At 34.4% G+C, this 25,559-nt stretch overlaps 1 protein-coding gene across 1 annotated transcript in view; it reads left to right on the top strand.

Moving 5' to 3' along the window:
- The window catches only part of LOC148953977 (uncharacterized), a 136,865-nt gene that overhangs the window by 10,238 nt on the left and 101,068 nt on the right, over positions 1 to 25,559 (top strand). The window contains exon 3 of the mRNA XM_089086058.1: positions 4,212 to 4,337. Coding sequence (XP_088942184.1) covers positions 4,212 to 4,337 — 126 coding nt within the window. The remainder of the gene's footprint in view (positions 1 to 4,211; positions 4,338 to 25,559) is intronic.

The following is a 25,559-nucleotide window of genomic DNA, read 5'->3' as shown; positions in this document are numbered from 1 at the left end:
CGTGCTAATTAAGCTTGCTCCTCACGCAAGTTTATCGGATCAACCTATTTTGCGCCCCCCCCTAAAACAAATCCTGTATCCGCCCCTGATAATTCCACCATGGTGTGAGAAAACTTTTTTTTAACTTAATTATACTAAAGTGTTAGTGTATACTGGTTGTTTATACAAGATATATTATTAGAGTGGGGTATATCATTTGTGTCTGCAACCTTAATTTGGATTAATTATTTTGAGGACACAACATCATTGTTAAAACAAAGTATAATATATCAATTCTCGTTACTAAGAGACAAAAAAAATAGTAACAATGTTTTATAATACCATGCATCATTCCTAGCCAATTCTTTCACAAGAAAAAATAAAAAGAGGCGAATTTCTTACTTATCCGGCGCTACAAAAGGTATTTTCACCTGTGATTAAAAATTGCATTATACCTTCTATGATTTTCTTCAAAATAATTAAAGATGAATAAATAAACGTTGAAGAACCCACATCTTTTGTCCCTGGGCTAACAGACATTATTACTATTTACGAGGATACACCTTTATCACTTTGTCCGTATACTGATTCCCAACATGTAATACTTACGAAACAAAATATTAAGTTCGTAGTAACAAATTTTAACTTATTTAAATAAGCAAATGTATAAAATTTAATGCGGACTGAAAAAGTTTGGTTAAACACCAAAGTTTGGTCAAACGCCAAAAGTTTGGTTAAACACCAAAGACCAAGGAAAGGTTAAACACCGAAAAAGTTTGTCCTGGATGGAAATTGCACGGTGAAATTCGTTATGCTAGATAACCTTAATGGAAGGGTGAGACCTTATCTAAAAAAAAATAAAACAAAAATAGTTTCGTTTTTTCTGTGAAAAAAAGTAATCTTGTGCTTAGCCATAGTTCACACACATTTTAAACGTGTTTCTGCTTAAAACTGTTAAAAATGAACTTAGAAGATTAATATGTGCAATTTTCCCGCATTTAAAGTAATCTGTCAAGTTTCAAATCAAGTATATTGAAAGACAATAGGCTAATAGAACACTTGGATCTGCAAACTGACTGCTGCTCTTACATGCTATCAAATTTGCAGCAGACCAAAGGTTAGACTTAGCGTAAAGGTTATGGGGTTGAGGGAGGACTGCCCGTTTTTAACATAAGGGGGGCCTATATGTGTTGCTGAACCAACACTTTGGATAATGAAAGTGGCTTTTTTGCTTTGTTTTATTTCTGTGCCGCCAATTTCAGTTCTCTGCGAGGAATTAGTAAGAGTCATACTTTAACCTCAGACTGGATTGAACTTCACCTTGTACCATTTGGAAAGCTATGTAGTATTTCACTGAGTCTAAAAAGCATTGTTCTTCTTGTCCTTGAGCCTGAGCCTATAGTGCATGAGCTGAATTGGAACTTTACAGTCTACGTCGAAGCATATTATCTGACCAAGGCGCCAAGCCTTATTTCTCCGAGTTAGGTTTTATTTTTGGAATGGAGAGCCCCGTCCGAGAAAGAAAGCACACAGGCATTAGTTGCAGACCAAAGTTAGACTTCAATGCCAAAGTGCTTTATATGTAACGGTTCTCGCGCACTGTCACCAAAATATCTTGTAATTTTGTTACAATAAAAATTTTGGAGATTCAAAATCGGGTTGTTTTCCTAGGGGTTCAAAAGTAATGCCATCTTTTTTGCTGGTCAATGTTGTTCCTAATTTTTCGTTTATTTGGGCCTTTTGGTTTAAAATTTTGGGACTGAGACAGGGGGGGGCTAGTTTGGGAAAAGGGCAATAAATGTTATATTTGTCTTTTAATTCTGCTGTGAAATCATTTAAGTTCAAAAGACAAACATGCCTTGCGGTAACTTACACTTTTTATATGAAGTGCTAAAGCAGTTGCCATGTATAACAGCGACATTTTTTAGAGTAATGGGTACATTCAGATCCTCAGCTACAGTATTGACTGTCAACCTTCGCAAGAGTTTCCAAGATCCTTAAGTTATTAGTAAAAACTTTATCTATATTGCTACAGGAGTAGCTGAAATTCTCCTAGAGTAGCGTCGGAGCCCCAAAGCAAGTACTCAGGGTAGATGATCTAGATATTAATAGGAGATTGCAAGAGTCTGTCAGTGGTTACAACCTTTTGCATAATTTGTCTAAATTTTATTTGTTTATGTTAAATTTAAAAGTAAAAAGTTGTTTTTCTACATGGTGTTTTTATGGTAATCTTATTGATAGACACAAAACAGAATTATTTTCATCGTCATAGCGTAATAATGGTAGGTAATATGTATAAGGCCTCAAAGTAACGCGGCCTTAGCTTGCGTTGACTGCATTTTAAGGAACAGCAGTGCAAATTATAATAGGGTTTTTGAGGAAGGCAATAGCTTGAACCTATGGCACATTCTACAAAGTAACAACATGAATTGGGAGCCAGGAATAACCCAATTGAATCACCCCAGAATGGAGTTACTTTTAAGACACCCTGTCCTACAGTCCACTGTAAGTAAAGTTGAAAAAAAATACACTGCAACACGACACATTTTGTCCAGTTTAAATTATAACACAGTTGAACACAAAATCGGATATTTTTACTTTGTATTCAGTAGGGTGTCTTCAGCAAAATATTTAATAAAATGAAAAAGAAATTCAAAAAAGAATTATAAGTCCTCTCGGGTGCAATGCCGATCTTGAAACCCTAATTCGGAAATTGCTGTTTTTCTAGTTGTATATTTGTTGGATCGTTAGATATTCGGGTATCGATGAATTTACCATGAAGTTTCTGCTTGATGTTCATTTTCGTTTTTTCTTTCTTTTCGTACAGTACAAAGTCTTATTTTTTTAAGGGGTCTTTAGTTGATTAATTACTAAAATTGGTTGTGAAGAATAGTTGACATCATTGTTACGCTTTTACTAAGTAATCCTTATCTATACTTTTATGAACCGCCGTCGCAAATATTAATTCTAAACTGCCCTTTATATGTTATAAAAAAATAGATGAGTAAACAGTAAAAAATATTTTTTACCACACCTACCACCTGTAGTTGAAACATTTCTTCCATATTATATAATATCGAAGATAATATTGGAATAACAAACGTGAGAATATCAAACACTTTGCCATTGACTTTTGCTCTCTTCACTTGACGATATGTGAGGAATTCTTGATTATGCGAAAAAAAGCCTTTTGTCTCTTTTACTCCCAAACTTTTTATGCTCGCTAAGTCAAAACTACTTTTAAGAGGGTTAGCACAAAACTTAATGGACATACGGTCGATAAAAAGAAATTATAGAATGTCTTAAAAGATAAATGTCTTTCACGGCTGCTACTTGGTGAGAAAATGACATTGGGACAATTGTTTAAAAGGAGGGGGAAAGTCACTTTAGTGAATTAAAGTATAATACCTTAGTTATCGATTAGTTTGCTGTTGGTTTTTGCTGAGGGTGGGTCGCGGAATTTCTGCTAATTTTCGAATAGATGTCACAAATTTGTATTTAGATCCCTGTGGTACCACAGTGGATTCATGCTCTACTTGGCAATACTTAGCTCAGGGAAAGATCCCCGCACAGCACGGCTTGGTGACAGGCGTGCTGCTTATCCCTGTAAAAAAAAGATCCAGTAACTGGAACGTCGTTTCGACGCCCTGATCGCCAGAGATTGCTCTAGAGGATCTTCATCCTTATTTGAATTGAGCTGCCAAACACTTTGTAATTACACGGGAGGAATCAAAATCTAGTAAAGAGGCGTTTATAGAGTTGCGTATAGTAGCAATGACTTCAAAATGAATGTCGATGGCCAATAAAAAAAGATCTTTTGTTTACTCTTCTTTTTTCGGAACTCCCAAAAACAAAATCTGATTTTGACTCTACTTAGACGAGAGAAAGTGGGACGCTACGAATAAAATATATACACAAAACTTTCATTGAGATGGATGGTGTTATTTTATTCAATTTTTAGTTTCATTATTTTGGGAGCGTGGCATCAGCTGTAGTTGTCCATTGTTAGCACGCTCAAAAAATTCTGTTTGTGAAAAGGTCCATAGTGCTTGGATCCTAATATTGCGGTTGTCCAGTTGGTCTCAGTTATGCAGACGGTATACAGAGGGTAACCATCGCTAGCTCTTAAAAGTTTTGTCTACCAGTAAATAGCCAAAAATGTAGATTTGAATACTATGTCGGGCTCTACCCAGCTACAATCTTGTTTAAACATATTATGCATATATTTTTAGGTTGTTAGGATACTTCGCTTCATTTTCGATCACCCTACTGGCTCTTACCCAACGATTGAAAAGTTGGCACTGTTAGATTTCTTTCGAAATATTGATCTTCGAGAAATGAGGAGTAGTTTTGTACCGGTAAGCCCCTTATTTAACGTATCTGTAATTGTAGTGTCTTGTAAAATATTCCTGTCAAGACCGCTTCTGCTAAAACTGCCTTTACCACAAACACCCTTACAAAAGTTAATTCGGCCATGACTTCTCCTTCTACTACTACCTTTATCGCAACGTTTCCCTGTCATATTAGCAATGCTACCATGACTACTCCTACCAAGAATAGTTTCACCAGGACTACTGTTGTAACCACTGCTGTTCCTACCACAACTCCTTGCATCATGACTACTGCTACCCTGACAGGCACAACGATTGTTTGAAATAAGTTTGAATTTTAGTTCTGATTTTATAGGAAAAACTACTCGAACAAATTGGGACGTTAAAGTAGAGGAGGGGGTACCAGCGCGACGAGGACAATACCCCTTCGAATCCCGATCCGGACACTTTTTTTAAAACTCCCACGATCACCACGTGGTTCATGGTCCTAATATGGGCATAGAGTCCCTAGGGAGATGGATTCACGTGGAATTGATTGCGTAATCGGTCAATGACCTCTTTTTCCAAGGTCGATTTATTTGATGTTTCTATGTGTAATAGCTCCGGGACGAAGGTTGCACATGCGCATTGAATTCTAACGGGAACAGTGTTATTGATCTAGGACTCGAGGGGAAGTGAATTTCCGAGAAATTGATTGCGTAATCGAAGGGGAAGTGAATTTCCGAGAAATTGATTGTGTAATCGAAGGGGAAATTGTTGATTCACGAAGGGAAATTAAGAAACAAACATGGCTTCTTTAATCTGTGATTTACATAATCGCTAGGGAAATTATTGATTCACGAAGGGGAATTATGAAACAAACATGGCTTCATTGTTGTTTGGTTAGCTTAACCTGAGAAATTGATTTACATAATCGGCGGGGAAATTGTTGATTCACGAAGAGGGAATTAAGAAACATTAAGGCTTCTTTAATCTTTAGGCCTGAGGGATTTATTTATTATTGTTGTTTTTGGACAAGTGCATGCCATAAACCACGTGGTGCTGTCACGAGTCAGAACACCTGTGCTGTCGACCTCAATTCACCTATCGTGAATCAATAATTCCCCTTAGAAACAACAAATTAATTTCCCTTTCTTGACAGATCAATCAATCAATGACATCATCTGTCAGACTTTAAAAATTTTCGCCTAGAAACATTTCTCCAGGAATAGATCCAGGTCATTAATGTCTTTGCCTCGGGAACAGTTCTACTGGTCGAACTCCAAAGGATATTAATAACCAAAGGCCATGGAAACAATTAGGCAAGAAACATCTTAGCGATGAATTGTTTTAGCGTGCGAGAAGGTTTCCTATTAATTTGAAATGCGTTAGCACAGAGATGCCAATAACAAAGGAACACGCTGAATTTGCGTTTAGTGATTATTTGGGCGAAACCGTTTTAGACAGGTAATGGAACTATTTCGGCGAAACAGATAGAGACATTTTAAAAGAATATTTTTGAAGAGATTTTAGAAGAGAATTTAATGGTGAAACTCTGTGGTCGTTATAATACACAAGTTTCATTTGAACAGTGTTGTGAGGTCCTCTAACCCAACCCCAAAGGGTTCCAATCCTCATACCCCAACCCCGAAGGAAGCCCCCCGGTCCTCAAAGGTCCACCGGGCTCCCAAAGGCCCTCCACCGGTCCCCAACTGTCCCCCAGGCCCCCAACTGCCCCCCCGGACACTCAACGGTCCCCCAAGCTCCCAAAGGGCCACCGTCACCCCCAAAGGCCCACCCCAGACCCTCAACGGCCATCCCCGGGCCTCCCAAAGGCCCATCGAGCTCCCAAAGGACCAACGGGGTCCCAAAGGCCATCCACCGGTCCCCAAATGTCACCCAGACACCCAAAGGCCCTCCCTGTGCCCCAAAGGCCCTCCCTGTGCCCCAAAGGCCCTCCCCGGCCCTCCTCCTCCTCCTCCTCCCACCTCCTCCTCCTCCTCCTCCTCCTCCTCCTCCTCCTCCTCCTCCTCCTCCTCCTCCTCCTCCTCCTCCTCCTCCTCCTCCTCCTCCTCCCTCCTCCTCCTACCTCCTCCTCCCACCTCCTCCTTCCTCCTCCTCCTCCTCCTCCCTCCTCCCCCCCCATTCCCTCATCATTTTTTATACTTTTTTGTGCATTGAGACACAGAACGACCCCCTGCCCCCGGCCCCTCCCCCCTCCAAAGGTCTGATTTTTTCAAAGTTCATTTTGAATTTCTTTCATTGAAATGCAAGAGTTGGAATATTTCATTAGTGTTTGGTTGTGGTTTACCTTGTCAAAGATACATTTACTTCATTTTTCAATTTTCTGTTTTTTTTTCTTTCTTTGTCATTATAGAGTTGGTATATTTCACTAGTGTGATGTTGTAGTTTACCATGTCACAGTTACAGTCCCTTAATTTTTCAAAGTTCATTTTGAATTTCTTTCGTTGAAATGCAAGAGTTGGAATATTTCAGTAGTGTGATGTTGTAGTTTACCCTGTCACAGTTACATTCCATTAATTTTTGATAGTTAATTTTGAATGTCTTTCGTTGAAATGCAAGAGTTGTAATATTTGAGGAGTGTGATGGTGTGGTTTCCAATGTCACAGTTACTTTTGCTTGATTTTTCAAAGTTCATTTTGAATTTCTTTCGTTGAAATGCAAGAGTTGGAATATTTCAGTAGTGTGATGTTGTAGTTTACCATGTCACAGTTACATTCCCTTAATTTTTCAAACTTCATTTTGAATTTCTGTCGTTGAAATGCAAGAGTTGGAATAGTTCAGGAGTTGGTGTGTTGTGTGTACCCTGTCACAGTTAGAGTCCCTTAATTGTTCCTAGTTCATTTTGAAGTTCTTTCGTTGAAATGCAAGAGTTGGAATATTTCAGTAGTGTTTTGTTGCTGTTTACCTTGTCACAGTTACATTTTCTTGATTTTTCAAAGTTCATTTTGAATTTCTTTCATTGAAATGCAAGAGTTGGAATATTTCAGTAGTGTTTGGTCGTGGTTTACCTTGTCACAGTTACATTTTCTTGATTTTTCAAAGTTCATTTTGAATTTCTTTCGTTGAAATGCAAGAGTTGGAATATTTCATTAGTGTTTGGTCGTGGTTTACCATGTCACAGTTACATTAACTTAATTTTTCAAAGTACATTTTGAATTTCTTTCGTTGAAATGCAAGAGTTGGAATATTTCAGTAGTGTTTGGTTGTGGTTTACCTTGTCACAGTTACATTTTCTTGATTTTTCAAAGTTCATTTTGAATTTCTTTCGTTGAAATGAAAGAGTTGGAATATTTCAGTAGTGTTTGGTTGTGGTTTACCTTGTCACAGTTACATTTTCTTTATTTTTCAAAGTTCATTTTGAATTTCTTTCGTTGAAATGCAAGAGTTGGAATATTTCACTAGTGTTTGGTTGTGGTTTACCCTGTCACAGTTACATTCCCTTAATTTTTCAAAGTTCATTTTGAATTTATTTCGTTAAAATGCAAGAGTTGGAATATTTCAGTAGTGTTAGGTTGTGGTTTACCTTGTCACAGTTACATTTTCCTGATTTTTCAAAGTTCATTGTGAATTTCTTTCATTGAAATGCAAGAGTTGGAATATTTCAGTAGAGTTTGGTTGTGGTTTACCATGTCACAGTTACATTTTCTTGATTTTTCAAAGTTCATTTTGAATTTCTTTCATTGAAATGCAAGAGTTGGAATATTTCAGTAGTGTTTGGTTGTGGTTTACCTTGTCACAGTTACATTTTCTTGATTTTTCAAAGTTCATTTTGAATTTCTTTCGTTGAAATGCAAGAGTTGGAATATTTCAGTAGTGTTTGGTTGTGGTTTACCTTGTCACAGTTACATTTTCTTGATTGTTCAAAGTTCATTTTGAATTTCTTTCGTTGAAATGCAAGAGTTGGAATATTTCAGTAGTGTTTGGGTGTGGTTTACCTTGTCACAGTTCCAATTTCTTGATTATTCAAAGTTCATTTTGAATTTCTTTCGTTGAAATGCAAGAGTTGGAATATTTCAGTAGTGTTTGGTTGTGGTTTACCTTGTCATAGCTACATTTTCTTGATTTTACACAGTTCATTTTGATTTTCTGTCTTTGAAATGCAAGAGTTTTAATATTTCAGTAGTGTTTGGTTGTGGTTTACCTTGTCACAGTTACATTTTCTTGATTCTTCAAAGTTCATTTTGAATTTCTTTCGTTGAAATGCAAGAGTTGGAATATTTCAGTAGTGTGTTGATTGTGGTTTACCTTGTCACAGTTACATTTTCTTGATTTTTCAAAGTTCATTTTGAATTTCTTTCGTTGAAATGCAAGAGTTTGAATATTTAACTAGTGTTTTTTTGTGTTTTAACTTGTCACAGATAAAGTTTATTGTTTTATATATTTTAAATTTTTATTTATTTTTTAGAAATGCAAGAGTTGGAATATTTCAGTAGTGTTTGGTTGTGGTTTACCTTGTCAAAGCTACATTTTCTTGATTTTTCAAAGTTCATTTTGAATTTCTTTCGTTGAAATGCAAGAGTTGGATTATTTCAGTAGTGTTTTGTTTTGATTTACCTTGTCACAGTTACATTTTATTGATTTTTCAAAGTTAAGTTTGAATTTCTTTCTTTTAAATTAAATAGCTGTACAATATCAGTAGTTTTTGCTTGTGGTTTACATTGTCACAGTTACATTTTCTTGATTTTTCAAAGTTCATTTGAATTTTTTTCGTTGAAATGCAAGAGTTGGAATATTTCAGTAGTGTTTGCTTGTGGGTTACCTTGTCACAGTTACATTTTATTGATTTTTCAAAGTTCATTTTGAATTTCTTTCCTTGAAATACAAGAGTTGGAATATTTCAAGAGTGTTTGGGTGTGGTGTCCATTGTCACAGGTACATTTTCATGATTTTTCAATGTTCATTTTGAATTTCTTTCGTTGAAATACAAGAGTTGGACTATTTCAGTAGTGTGTTGTTGTAGTTTAAACTTTCACAGTTACATTTTCTTGATTTTTCAAAGATCATTTTGAATTTCTTTCGTTGAAATGCAAGAGTTGGAATATTTCAGTAGTGTTTGGTCGTGGTTTACCTTGTCACAGTTACATTTTCGTGATTTTTCAAAGTTCATTTTGAATTTATTTCTTTGAAATGCAATAGTGGGACTATTTCAGTAGTGTTTGGTCGTTGTTTACCTTGTATCAGTTACATTTTCTTTATTTTTCAAAGATCATTTTGAATTTCTTTCATTGAAAAGCAAGAGTTGGAATATTTCAGTAGTGTTTGGTCGTGGTTTACCTTGTCACAGTTACATTTTCGTGATTTTTTAAAGTTCATTTGAATTTCAGTCGTTGAAATTCAAGAGTTGGAATATTTCAGTATTTTTTGGTTGTTTTTTAAAGTCTCAAACTTACATTTTCTTGATTTTTCAAAGTTCATTTTGAATTTCTTTCGTTGAAATGCAAGAGTTGGAATATTTCAGTAGTGTTTGGTTGTGGTTTACCATGTCAAAGTTACATATTCTTGATTTTTCAAAGTTCATTTTGAATTTCTTTCATTGAAATGCAAGAGATGGAATATTTCACTAGTGTTTGGTTGTGGTTTACCTTGTCACAGTTACATTTTCTTGATTTTTCAAAGTTCATTTTGAATTTCTTTCGTTGAAATGCAAGAGTTGGAATATTTCAATAGTGTATGGTTATGGTATACCTTGTCACAGTTACATTTTCATGATTTTTCAAAGTTCATTTTGAATTTCTTTCGTTTAAATGAAAGAGTTGGAATATTTCATTATTGTTTGGTTGTTGTTTACCATGTGAAAGTAAAAATATATTTATTTTTCAAAGATTATTTTTAATTTCTTACCTTGAAATGCAAGAGTTGGAATATTTCAGTAGTGTTTGGTTGTGGTTTACCTTGTCACAGTTACATTTTCTTGATTTTTCAAAGTTCATTTTGAATTTATTTCATTTAAATTCAAGAGTTTTAATATTTCAGTAGTGTTTGGTTGTGGTTTACATTGTCACAGTTACATTTTCATGATTTTTCAGAGTTCATTTTGAATTTCTTTCTTTGAAATGCAAGAGTTGGAATATTTCAGTAGTGTATGGTTATGGTATAACTTGTCAAAGATACATTTTCAAGATGTTCCAAAGTTCATTTTGAATTTATGTCATTGAAATTCAAGAGTTGGAATATTTCAGTAGTATTTGATTATGGTATACCTTATCATAGTAACATATTCTTTATTTTTCAAAGCTAATAATTAATTTAACTAATTTTAATTAAATATTTTTAATAGTACATTATTTTGTTTTTATTGTTTACATTTTAAAAGTTACATATTATTTATTTTTAAATTTTCATTTTGAATTTATTTAATTGAAATGCAAGAGATGGAATATTTCATGAGTTTTTGGTTTTGGTTTACCTTGTCACAGTTACATTTTCTTGATTTTTAAAAGTTCATTTTGAATTTCTTTCGTTGAAATGCAAGAGTTGGAATATTTCAGTAGTGTTTGGTTGTGGTTTAACTTGTCAAAGTTACATTTTCTTGATTTTTCAAAGTTCATTTTGAATTTCTTTCGTTGAAAAGCAAGAGTCGGAATATTTCAGTAGTGTTTACTTGTGGTTTACATTGTCACAGTTACATTTTCTTGATTTTTTCAAAGTTCATTTGAATTTCTTTCGTTGAAATGCAAGAGTTGGAATATTTCAGTAGTGTGTGGTTTTGGTTTACCTTTTCACAGTTAAATTTTCTTTATTTTTTCAAAGTTTATTTTGAATTTCTTTCGTTGAAATGCAAGAGTTGGATTATTTCAGAAGTGTCTGGTTATGGTTTACCTTGTCACAGTTACATTCTCTTGATTTTTCAAAGTTCATTTTGAATTTATTTCTTTGAAATGCACGAGTTGGATTATTTCAGAAGTGTTTGGTCGTGTTTTACCATGTCACACTTACATTTTCTTGATTTTTCAAAGTTCATTTTGAATTTCTTTCATTGAAATGCAAGAGTTGAAATATTTCAGTAGTGTTTGGTCGTGTTTTACCTTGTCACAGTTACATTTTCTTGATTTTTCACAGCTCATTTCGAATTTCTTTCGTTGAAATGCAAGAGTTGTAATATTTCAGTAGTGTTTGATTATGGTTTACCTTGTCACAGTTAAATTTTCTTGATTTTTCAAAGATCAGTTGAATTTCTTTCGTTGAAAAGCAGGAGATGGAATATTTCAGTAGTGTTTGGTTATGGTTTACCTTGTCACAGTTACATTTTCTTGATTTTTCAAAGTTAATTTTGAATTTCTTTCGTTTAAGTGAAAGAGTTGGAATATTTAAGAATTTTTTTTTTTTGTTTTAACTTGTCACAGTTACATTTTCTCGATTTTTCAAATTCATTTTGAATTTCTATCGTTGAAATGCAATAGTTGGAATATTTCAGTAGTGTTTGGTTGTCGTTTACCGTGTCACAGTTACATTTTCTTGATTTTTCAAACTTCATTTTGAATTTGTTTATTTGAAATGCACGAGTTGGAATATTTCAGTAGTGTTTGGTTGTGGTTTACCTTGCCACATTTACATTTTCTTGATTTTTCAAAGTTCATTTTGAATTTCTTTCGTTGAAATGCAAGAGTTGGAATATTTCACTAGTGTATGGTTGGGGTTTACCTTGTCACATGGACACACATGTATACACATGTACACACATGTGCTTATCATGAGTGCTCATGATAAGTTAACCTAACCTTTTCCGGTGAGTATGGTTAGGTTAGACTAGATTCAGTTAGGTTAGATTAGACTAGGTTAGGTTAGCCTACGTACGCTTCACTGAGGTTAGCTTAGGTTAGGTGAGAGACATGCGAAAAGTTAGGTGTATGATTAGGTTAGGTTAGGTTAGATTAGGCTAGGTTAGGTTAAGTTAGGTTAGGCTAGGTTAGCCTACGTACGCGCGCGTACGTAGGCTAGCCTAGCCTAGCCTAACCTAACCTAGCCTGATCTAACCTAACCTAATCATACACCTAACTTTTCGCATGTCTCTCACCTAACCTAAGCTAACCTAAGTGAAGCGTACGTAGGCTAACCTAACCTAGTCTAATCTAACCTAACTGAATCTAGTCTAACCTAACCATACTCACCGGAAAAGGTTAGGTTAGCTTATCATGAGCACTCATGATAAGCACATGTGTGTACATGTGTATACATGTGTGTACATGTGACAAGGTAAACCACAACCATACACTAGTGAAATATTCCAACTCTTGCATTTCAACGAAGAAATTCAAAATGAACTTTGAAAAATCAAGAAAATGTAACTGTGACAAGGTAAACCACAACCAAACACTACTGAAATATTCCAACTCTTGCATTTCAAAGAATAAATTAAAAAGGACTATTTAAATATAAATATAAGTAAAACGGTACATTTAACCTGCGACACAAACACTACTTGAAGATAAAAACAAGTGAATTAATACGAAAGAAAATCAACATGAAATAGGAATATCTAGAAAATGTCAACGCGAAAAGGTCAAAACTCCCAAGACACAAGTGACAAAGTAAATCTCAAGCAATTAAACGAAAGAAATTCAAAATGAACTTTGAAAAATCAAGAAAATGTAACTGTGACAAGATAAACCATAACCAAACACTACTGAAATATTCCATCTCCTGCTTTTCAACGAAGAAATTCAAATGAGCTTTGAAAAATCAAGAAAATGTAACTGTGACAAGGTAAACCATAAGCAAACACTACTGAAATATTCCAACTCTTGCTTTTCAACGAAGAAATTCAAAATGAGCTTTGAAAAATCAGAAAATGTAACTGTGACAGTGTAAACCAAGATCTAACACTACTTAAAGAGTTCAACTCTAGCATTTCAATGAAAGAAATTCAAAATGAACTTTGAAAAATAAAGAAAATGTAACTTTTACATGTTAAATCATGACCAAACACTTCTGAAAGAATCCAACTCTTGCATTTCAACGAAGAAATTAAAAATTAAATTTTAAAAATCAATATAATTTAACTGTTAAAATTCAACAAATCCAAATACTATTCATTCATAATCACCTTATTAATATTAAAATAAATATGTTCAAATGTAAATTGAAAAAATCAATAACTTTAACATGTTAACCTGTCAAAACTAAAAAGACATAACTTAAAAATTAAAAATCTAGAATTTCAACGAAGAAATTCAAATGAACTTTGAAAAAATCAAGAAAATGTAACTGTGACAAGGTAAACCACAAGTAAACACTACTGAAATATTCCAACTCTTGCTTTTCAACGAAGAAATTCAAAATTAACTTTGAAAAATCATGAAAATGTATCTGTTACAAGTCAAACCAGGACTAAACACTACTGAAATATTTCAACTCTTGAATTTCAACGAACGAAATTCAAAATGAAAATTGAAGAATCATCAAGATGTAACTTTGGCAATGTAAAAAAAAACAAAACGCTAATTAAATATTCAAACTCTTGCATTTCAACGAAGAAATTCAAAATGAACTTTGAAAAATCAAAAAAAGGTAACTGTGACAAGTTAAACCACAACCAAACGCTACTGAAATATTCCAACTCTTGCATTTCAACGAAAGAAATTCAAAATGAACTTTGAAAAATGAAGAATATGTAACTGTGACAAGGTAAACCATTACCAAACACTACTGAAATATTCCAACTCTTGCATTTCAATGAAAGAAATTCAAAATGAACTTTGGAAAATCATGAAAATGTAACTTTGACAAGGTATACCATAACCATACACTACTGAAATATTCCAACTCTTGCATTTCAACGAAGAAATTCAAAATGAACTTTGAAAAATCATGAAAATGTAACTGTGACAAGGTAAACCACAACCAAACATTACTGAAATATTCCAACTCTTGCATTTCAATGAAGAAATTCAAAATGAACTTTGAAAAATCAAGAAAATGTAACTGTGACAGAATAAACCACAACCAAACACTACTGAAATATTCCAACTCTTGCATTTCAATGTAAGAAATTCAAAATAAACTTTGAAAAATCAAGAAAATGTAACTGTGACAAGGTAAACCACAACCAAACACTACTGAAATATTCCAACTCTTGCATTTCAACGAAGAAATTCAAAATGAACATTGAAAAATCAAGAAAATGTAACTGTGACAAGGTATACCATAACCATACACTACTGAAATATTCCAACTCTTGCATTTCAACGAAGAAATTCAAAATGAACTTTGAAAAATCAAGAAAATGTAACTGTGACAAAGTAAACCACAACCAAACACTACTGAAATATTCCAACTCTTGCATTTCAATGAAGAAATTCAAAATGAACTTTGAAAAATCAAGAAAATGTAACTGTGACAAGGTAAACCACAATCAAACACTACTGAAATATTCCAACTCTTGCATTTCAACGAAGAAATTCAAAATGAACTTTGAAAAATCAAGAAAATGTAACGTGTGACAAGGTAAACCACAACCAAACACTACTGAAATATTCCAACTCTTGCATTTCAACGAAAAATTCAAATGAACTTTAAAAAATCACGAAAATGTAACTGTGACAAGGTAAACTACGACCAAACACTACTGAAATATTCCAACTCTTGCTTTTCAATGAAAGAAATTCGAAATGAGCTTTGAAAAATCAAGAAAATGTAACTGTGACAAGGTAAACCACGACCAAACACTACTGAAATAGTCCAACTCTTGCATTTCAACGAAGAAATTCAAAATGAACTTTGAAAAATCACGAAAATGTAACTGTGACAAGGTAAACCACGACCAAACACTACTGAAATATTCCAACTCTTGCATTTCAACAGAGAAATTCAAAATGAACTTTGAAAAATCAAGAAAATGTAACTGTGACAGGGTAAACTACAATAACACACTACTGAAATATTCCAACTCTTGCATTTCAACGAAGGAAATTCAAAATGAACTTTGAAAAATCAAGAAAATGTAACTGTGACAATGGAAACCACAACCAAACACTTCTGAAATATTCCAACTCTTGCATTTCAATGAAAGAAATTCAATTTGAAAAATCATGAAAATGTAGCTATGTCAAGGTAAACCACAACCAAACACTACTGAAATATTCCAACTCTTGCATTTCAACGAGAAATTCAAATGAACTTTGAAAAATCAAGAAAATGTAACTGTGACAAGGTAACCCACAAGCAAACACTACTGAAATATTCCAGCTCTTGCTTTTCAACGAAGAAATTCAAAATGAACTTTGAAAAATCATGAAAATGTAGCTGTGACAAGGTAAACCACAACCAAACACTACTGAAATATTCCAACTCTTGCATTTCAACGAAGAAATTCAAAATGAACTTTGAAGAATCAAGAAAATGTAACTGTGACAGGTAAACCACAACCAAACACTACTGAAATATTCCAACTCTTGCATTTCAACTGAAAGAAATTCAAAATGAACTTTGAAAAATCAAGAAAATGTAACTGTGACAAGGTAAACCACAACACACACTACTGAAATATTCCAACTCTTGCATTTCAACGAAAGAAATTCAAAATGAACTTTGAAAAATCAAGAAAATGTAACTGTGACAAGGTAAACCACAACCAAACACTACTGAAATATTCCAACTCTTGCATTTCAATGAAAGAAATTCAAAATAAACTTTGAAAAATCAGGAAAATGTAACTGTGACATGGTAAACCACAACCAAACACTAGTGAAATATTCCAACTCTTGCATTTCAATGAAAGAAATTCAAAATAAAATTTGAAAAATAATGACAATTTAACTGTGACAAGTGCAACAAAACCCCAACACTAGTGAAATATTCCAACTCTTGCATTTCAATGAAAGAAATTCAAAATGAACTTTGAAAAATCAAGAAAATGTAACTGTGACAAGGTAAACCACAACCAAACACTACTGAAATATTCCAACTCTTGCATTTCAACGAAGAAATTCAAAATGAACTTTGAAAAATCAAGAAAATGTAACTGTGTCAAGGTAAACCACGACCAAACACTACTGAAATATTCCAACTCTTGCATTTCAATGAAAGAAATTCAAAATGAACTTTGAAAAATCAAGAAAATGTAACTGTGACAAGGTAAACCACAACCAAACACTAGCTGAAATATTCCAACTCTTGCATTTCAACGAAAGAAATTCAAAATGCACTTTGAAAAATTAAGAGAATGTAACTGTGACACGGTGAACCATAAGGAAACACTAATGAAATATTCCAACTCTTGCATTTCAACGGAAGGAATTTAGAAGGAATTTTGAAAAATAAAGAAAATGTAACTGTGACAAGGTAAACAACAACAACACACTATTGAAATATTCCAACTCTTGCATTTCAATGAAAGAAATTCAAAATGAACTTTGAAAAATCAAGAAAATGTAACTGTGACAAGGTAAACCACAATCAAACACTAGTGAAATATTCCAACTCTTGCATTTCAATGAAAGAAATTCAAAATGAACTTTGAAAAATCAAGAAAATGTAACTGTGACAAGGTAAACCACAACCAAACACTAGTGAAATATTCCAACTCTTGCATTTCAACGAAAGAAATTCAAAATGAACTTTGAAAAAAAAAGTGAATGTAACTGTGACAAGGTAAACTCCAACCAAACACTAGTGAAATATTCCAACTCTTGCATATCAAGGAAAGAAATTCAAAATGAACTTTGAAAAATTAAGGAATGTAACTGTGACAAGGTAAACCACAACCAAACACTACTGAAATATTCCAACTCTTGCATTTCAACGAAGAAATTCAAAATGAACTTTGAAAAATCAAGAAAATGTAACTGTGACAAGGTAAACCACGACCAAACACTACTGAAATATTCCAACTCTTGCATTTCAATGAAAGAAATTCAAAATGAACTTTGAAAAATAAAGAAAATGTAACTGTGACAAGGTAAACCTCAACCAAACACTACTGAAATATTCCAACTCTTGCATTTCAACGAAAGAAATTCAAAATTGAATATCAAATATTAAGGGAATGTAACTGTGACAGTGTAAACTACAACATCACACTAGTGAAATATTCCAACTCTTGCATTTAAACGAAAGAAATTCAAAATGAACATTGAAAAATTAAGGTAATGTAACTGTGACATGGTAAACTACAACATCACACTACTGAAATTTTCCAACTCTTTCATTTCAACGAAAGAAATTCAAAATGAACTTTGAAAAATCAAGAAAATGTAACTGTGACATGGTAAACCGCAACCAAACACTACTGAAATATTCCAACTCTTGCATTTCAACGAAAGAAATTCAAAATGGACTATCAAAAATTAATGGAATGTAACTGTGACAGGGTAAACTACAACATCACACTAGTGAAATATTCCAACTCTTGCATTTCAACAAAAGAAATTCAAAATGAACTTTGAAAAATTAAGTGAATGTAACTGTGACATGGTAAACTACAACATCACACTACTGAAATATTCCAACTCTTGCATTTCAACGAAAGAAATTCAAAATGAACTTTGAAAAATCAAGAAAATGTAACTGTGACAAGGTAAACCACAACCAAACACTACTGAAATATTCCAACTCTTGCATTTCAATGAAAGAAATTCAAAATGAACTTTGAAAAAATCAGACCTTTGGAGGGGGAGGGGCCGGGGGCAGGGGGTCGTTCTGTGTCTCAATGCACAAAAAAAGTATAAAAAATGATGAGGGAATGGGGGGGGGAGGAGAGGGAGGAGGAGGAGGAGGGAGGAGGAGGAGGAGGAGGTGAGGAGGAGGTAGGAGGAGGAGGAGGGAGGAGGAGGAGGAGGAGGAGGAGGAGGAGGAGGAGGGAGGAGGAGGAGGAGGAGGAGGAGGAGGAGGAGGAGGAGGAGGTGGGAGGAGGAGGAGGAGGGCCGGGGGAGGGCCTTTGGGGCACAGGGAGGGCCTTTGGGGCACAGGGAGGGCCTTTGGGTGTCTGGGTGACATTTGGGGACCGGTGGATGGCCTTTGGGACCCCGTTGGTCCTTTGGGAGCTCGATGGGCCTTTGGGGGGCCCGGGGATGGCCGTTGAGGGTCTGGGGTGGGCCTTTGGGGGTGCCGGTGGCCCTTTGGGAGCTTGGGGGACCTTTGAGTGTCCGGGGGGCAGTTGGGGGCCTGGGGGACATTTGGGGACCGGTGGAGGGCCTTTGGGAGCCCGGTGGACCTTTGAGGACCGGGGGCTTCCTTCGGGGTTGGGGTATGAGGATTGGAACCCTTTGGGGTTGGGTTAGAGGACCTCACAACACTGTTCAAATGAAACTTGTGTATTATAACGACCACAGAGTTTCACCATTAAATTCTCTTCTAAAATCTCTTCAAAAATATTCTTTTAAAATGTCTCTATCTGTTTCGCCGAAATAGTTCCATTACCTGTCTAAAACGGTTTCGCCCAAATAATCCCTAAACGCAAATTCAGCGTGTTCCTTTGTTATTGGCATCTCTGTGCTAACGCATTTCAAATTAATAGGAAACCTTCTCGCACGCTAAAACAATTCATCGCTAAGATGTTTCTTGCCTAATTGTTTCCATGGCCTTTGGTTATTAATATCCTTTGGAGTTCGACCAGTAGAACTGTTCCCGAGGCAAAGACATTAATGACCTGGATCTATTCCTGGAGAATTGTTTCTAGGCGAAAATTTTTAAAGTCTGACAGATGATGTCATTGATTGATTGATCTGTCAAGAAAGGGAAATTAATTTGTTGTTTCTAAGAGGAATTATTGATTCACGATAGGTGAATTGAGGTCGACAGCTTCAGATGTTCTGACTCGTGACAGCACCACGTGGTTTATGGCATGCACTTGTCCAAAAACAACAATAATAAATAAATCCCTCCAGACCTAAAGATTAAAGAAGCCTTAATGTTTCTTAATTCCCTCTTCGTGAATCAACAATTTCCCCGCCGATTATGTAAATCAATTTCTCAGGTTAAGCTAACCAAACAACAATGAAGCCATGTTTGTTTCATAATTCCCCCCTTCGTGAATCAATAATTTCCCCTAGCGATATGTAAATCACAGATTAAAGTAGCCATGTGTGTTTCATAATTCCCCTTCGTGAATCAACAATTTCCCCTTCGATTACGCAATCAAGTTCTCGGAAATCCACTTCCCCCTCGATTACGCAATCAATTTCTCGGAAATTTACTTCCCCTTCGAGTCCTAGATCAATAACATTGTTCCCGTTAGAATTCTATGCGCATGTGCAACCTTCGCCCCGGAGCTATTACACATAGAAACATCAAATAAATCGACCTTGGAAAAAGAGGTCATTGACCGATTACGCAATCAATTTCTCAGAAATCCATCTCCCCTAGGGACTCTATGCCCATATTAGGACCATAAACCACGTGGTGATCGTGGGAGTTTTAAAAAAAGTGTCCGGATCGGGATTCGAAGGGGTATTGTCCTCGTCGCGCTGGTACCCCCTCCTCTACTCGTTAATTATGAACGAGGAGTATTTTTTTGAAAAAAAGCTTTGACTTAAGCGTTTAGAGCGAGGATTGAAGAAGGGGCAACCCCGCTCATATGCAGAATAATTTCTGTTAGTTTTGAGTTTTAATGTTTCTCCTTACTTTGAGTTGAAAAACTTGTCGTTTTTGTATTTAATTTATGATCATTTTTCAAATAATGCCTGGAAATCCATGAAACTCCACATGATGTTCACGATTTTTTAAGGCAGGCAACCCCTCGCTCCAAGGTTAAACCTTGGGATTAGAATAAATTTGGCACAAGCAGTATAAGTTCGTCTGCTTTCTTTCCCCTTTTTTCTTGGTGTTTATTTTTCAACTACGAAAAGGATTATCATTCAGACTTAAAAGTTATATATGTTGTATGGTATATATATATATATATATATATATATATATATATATATATATATATATATATATATATATATATATATATATATATATATATATATATATATATATATAATATATATATATATATATATATATATATATATATATATATATATATATATATATATATATATATATATATATATATATATATATATATATATATATATATATATATATATATATATATATATATATTATTAATGTTATATATGTCAGCTAGGTTGTGAAGCAATAATAGCCTATGAAACAATCACAAATTAGCAAAACAAAACAATAGCCTAATCAAATTTGTTTTGCTAGGCTGTAGCTGTAAGACTACTGTTGTTGCTTTAAAAAAGAAGATGCTTGACTTTTGCCCTCTGCGTCACAAAAAAAATATACTTCTATTTCACAACCCCTATACCTTCTCAAGGCCTGAACATAATTTGCACTTTACTGAAAAAAATACAAATGATTGTGCAATGTCAGTTTAATATGCATATGCTGATATTTATTCCTTACAATTTTAATAATATGGATTTATTAAAGCTACAAAAGTGAAAACATTTAAAATTTGTTTTTTTTTTCAGTAAAGTGCAAATTCTGTTCTGGCCTTGAGAAGGCATAGGGGTTGTGGACCCTACTCATGTTAATTTCTGTGCGCTTTGAGTTTGACTCGGTCATTTATTGTAATTTCATTTCGTTTTGGGTTTCATTTATTTATTGATTTCTGGTAGTTTTACGCTTGGTAGATTATTTAATTCTATTTTTGCTCATTTTTGGTTTAATGGAGTTCTTTACTTTTCTTTGTAAAACTTATTTTGTGAAAAAAGTCTTTTAATTAACTTCTGTTCGTTTTATATTGACATAGTCTTTTTCAGGGAAATTAAATAAAAAAAACAAGTTTTTTTAACTGAAAGTAAGGAGTGACATTAAAGTTCATATACGTAATGATATCTGTTCGATTCAAGTTTTTATGTTGCTCCTTAATTTCAGTTGAAAAATATGTTTTTTTATTTAATTTCTGATCGTTTCTTTAAATTAATTAAAACAAACTTTCCGAAAAATAAGTTTTTCAAAGAAAAGTAAAGGCCATTTAAAACTTAAGCTCAGAAGATAAAAATACATTTTAAAATTCAAACTAAAAACGACCAGAAATTACTATTAAAGAATAAATGAAACCAAAAACGAACATAAATTAAATAAACAATCATAGCAGAAACATACAACAAATAATAATATAAATGAATAAATAGATCTTAAAGCGAGTAATGCTTGGATTGAATATCAATATCAAGCTTAAAACGGCTATTGAAGTATAAATGAAACTAAAAATTAACAGAAATTAAATAAACAATCAATGCAAACAAACATAGAAATAGATATTAATGTAAATTAATACATAAATCTTAAAACGAACAAAAATTACCACAAACAAGAGTTTGGGTATGACTTCCTTCTGTCACTGTAAAAGTCTAAGACTTACTGCGTCATTGGCGCTTTACTGAAAACCAATTTTATGACAAATATTTTCTTTTGTACTTAATATTGAAAATAAACATTAAAATTATAGTAATATTTTGAACTGATGATCTTTCAGCAGTTAATATCATTATACATCAAATATTCAGTTTAATTTATTAGCTCTTTTTAAAGTTGTTAATGACCAATATAGTTTCCCTACAAACAAGTGTTTGGATACTGCCTCCTTTCCTAACTGTAAATAAAAACCAAAAGCCTTCTGCCTCATTCGAGGTTAACTGAAAACGGATTATATTATAAATATTTTCTTTTCCAGTTCTTACAGTATTGAAAAAAAAATACAATTATAGTGAAATAAATTCTTGAACTGATAGATCTTTCCACAATTAATATCATTATATATCCAATATTCAAGTTGATTTTATTTATACTTTTCAAGACTATTCAATACACATATAGTTTTCAGTAAAGTGCCAATGACGCAGTAGGTCTTAGACTTTTACAGTGAGAGAAGGTCATACCCAAACTCTTGTTTGTGGTGATTTTTGTTCGTCTCAAGCTTGATTTGGCTATTAAATTTAAGTTTCACTCGTTTTAAGATTTATTTATTAATTTACATTAATATCTGTTGTATGTTTGTTTGCATTGATTGTTTATTTAATTTCTGTTCGTTTTTAGTTTCATTTATACTTCAATAGGAAAATATTGTTTTTCGTTTTAATCTTGATATTGATATTCAACCTGAGCATTACTCGCTTTAAGATCTATTTATTCATTTATATTATTACTTGTTGTATGTTTTTGCTATGATTGTTTATTTAATTTCTGTTCGTGTTGGGTTTCATTTATTCTTTAATAGTAATTTACGGTCGTTTTGAGTTTGAATTTTAAAAAGTATTTGTATCTGCTGAGCTTAAGTTTAATATGGCCTTTAATTTTCTTTGAAAACTTATTTTTCGGAAAGTTTTTATAATTAATTTTTGTTCATTTTTGATTGCAAAAAATTTCAAGTTTTTAAAAATTCCTTATTTCAAAATCAAACTTTAAAAAAAAAATTCAAATATTCATCATACTAACAAAACTGATATCAAAGAAACAATATCAAAGTAAAAAAATGGGTTTGTGTCAATCTCGGAGTTTTTATTGTCTGATGTTTGACCTATTTTTAACGAAGTTGCAATCTCAAAATTTTTATCGGATGGTTTTTGGGAAAAAGGCCGTGGGAGGACTTGATTAAGCTTCGGTCTCTTTTGACTCTTTAAAAGTTAACTAGAACTTTCTATTTTCAATCAAATTAGCCCTCTGTGAAGTTTATACGAGTATCCCTTCTATAAGAACCATATATATCCCCAGAGTATAACTTACAACGCCTATCCCTAGGCCCTGGGGGGTTGTGTCGACCCTGGAGTTTTAATATCTGATGGTTGAACTATTTTTAAGAAAATGGTCACCTGAAATTTTTATCGGATGGGTTTATCCATCCGATACCCACTAAGGCGTGGAGGGCGGGAGGGGCTAGTTGGCCTCTGATCTTTTTTCACTCTGAGAAAATGAACTACAACTTTTAATTTCCATTCTAATGAACCCTCTCTGAAGTTTATACGAGCTTACCTTCCATAAGAACCATATATGCCCCCAGAGCAATACTTACAACGCCTGCCCCGGCCCTGGGGGGGGGGGTGTCGACACAGTAGTTTTTTTTATATTATCTTTGAACTATTTTTAACAAAATGGCTAACTCAAATTTTTTATCAGATGTATTTGGGGAAAAAGGGCTTGGGCGGGGGATGGAAGTTGCCCTCTGATCACTTTTGACTCTTAAATAGGGCACTAGAACTCTCGATTTACAATCAAATGAGTCCCCTTTGAAGTTTATACGACAACCCCTTCTATATGAAGTGCCTCTGGGAAAAAATGGAGCGTGGGGGGAGGCTAGCTGCCCTCCAATCATTTTGACTATTAAAAAGTGAAATACAACTTTCAATTCCCAATCAAATGAGCCCTCTAGGAATTTTATACGAGCATCCCTTCCATAACAACCATATATGCCCCCAGGGCATAACTGACAACGCCTACCCCCGGGCCCTGGGGGGCTGTGTCGACACTGGAGTTTTTTCTTATCAGAACTTACAACTTTTTTGAAGAAAATATCTATCTCAAAATTTTTATCTGATGCAATTAGGGCGTGGAGAAGGGGGGGTTGGCTAATTGCCCTCCGATCTCTTTTGACTCTTAAAAAGTGGACAAGATCTTTCAATTTCAAATCAAATAAGCCCTCTCCGAAGTTTATGTGAGCATTCCTTCCATAAGAACTAAATATGCCCCTAGAGCATTACTCATAACGCCTGTCTCCGGGCCCTGGCGCGTTCCGCCGACGCAGGAATTTTTCTTATCTGACCTTTGAGCTATTTTTAATGAAATGGCTCTTTTAAAAATTTTATCGGATGGGCTTGGGGAAAAAGGGTGTGGGGGGGGGGGGCTAGGTGCGCTCGGATATCTTTTGACTCTTGAAAATTGAAATATAACATTCAATTTCCAATCAAATTAGCCCCAACTGAAGTTTATACGAGCATCCCTTTCATAAGAACCATAAACGCCCCCAGGACAACACTTACAACGCCTATCTCCAGGGCTCTGGGGGGCGTTTTTGTTATCTAATTTTTGAACAATTTCAAAAACACTGGCTATCTCAAAATTTGTAGCGGACGGGTTTGGGGAAAAAAGAGCGTGGGTGGAGCTAGTTTAACTCTCTTGACTCTTAAAAAGTGAACTAGAACTTTCAATTTCCTATCAAATAAGCCCTCTATGAAATTTATACGAGCATCCCTTTCATAAGAACCATACATGCCCTAAGGGCATAACTTAGAACGCCATCCCCTGTGCCCTGGGGGGGGGGGTTGTATTGACACCGGAGTTTTTCTTATCCGACCTTTGAACTATTTTTTTAACAAGATGTCTATCTTAAAATTTTCATCAGATGGGTTTTGAAAAAGAAGGCGTGGGGGTGGATAGCTTCCCTCGGATCTCTTTTGACTATTAAAAAGTGAGCTCTAACTTTCAATATCCAATCAAATGAGCTCTCTCTGAAGTTTATACGAGCATACCTTCCTTAAGACCCATATATATCCCCAGGGTATACTTACAACACCTGCCCCCGGGCCCTGGTGGGTTGTGTCAACACCGGAAAATTATGTTCTTTGAACTATTTTTAACAAACTTTGAAATCTTAAGATATTGCTATCTTAAAATTTTTATTGGATGCATTTGGGACAATAGGGTTTAGGGGGGCGGGAAGCTGGTTACCCTCCAATATCTTTTGACGCTTAAAAAGTGAACTAGAACTTTCAATTTCCAATCAAATGAGCCCTCTCTGAAGTTTATACGACAATGTTGTCTATACAAAAGGTTATTTGCCCCCAGGGCAAAACTTACAACCCTTGCCCTAAGGGCTGTGGGGAAGTTGTCATCCTCAAAGACCTAATTTCAAGAACTTAACACTACATTGAATAAAATGGCTGTCTCAAAATTTTGATTGAATGTGTTTGGGGAAAAGGTGGGCGTGAGAGGGGGTTAGTTGCCTTCAAATCACTTTCGAGATTATTAAAAAGAGCACTAGCTCTTTGAATTTCCAATCGAATTAGCCTTTTTTGAAGTTTCTACGCCGCCACCTTCTATAAAAACCTTATTTGCCCCTAGGGTTAACTTAAAACCCTTGCCTTGAGGGTTGGGGGGGAGTGTCCTCCTCAAAAACATATTTTCTATCTGAAAATCAACTATTCTGAATAAAATGGCTATATCCCAAAATTTTGATTGGATGCGTTTGGGGGAATGATGGGCGGGGGGGGGGGGCTAGTTGCCCTCCAATCACTTTCAACTATTAAAGAGGGCATTAGCCCTTTGAATTTCCAATCGAATGGGCCTTTTTTGAAGTTT

Source organism: Artemia sp. Qi Xiang Cuo, chromosome 3, assembly GCF_049724085.1.
Source record: "Artemia sp. Qi Xiang Cuo chromosome 3, ASM4972408v1, whole genome shotgun sequence".
Classification (NCBI taxonomy): Eukaryota; Metazoa; Arthropoda; class Branchiopoda; order Anostraca; family Artemiidae; genus Artemia; species Artemia sp. Qi Xiang Cuo.
The sequence above is the reverse complement of the archived record's forward strand: the minus strand, read 5'-3'. Positions and strand labels throughout refer to the sequence as shown.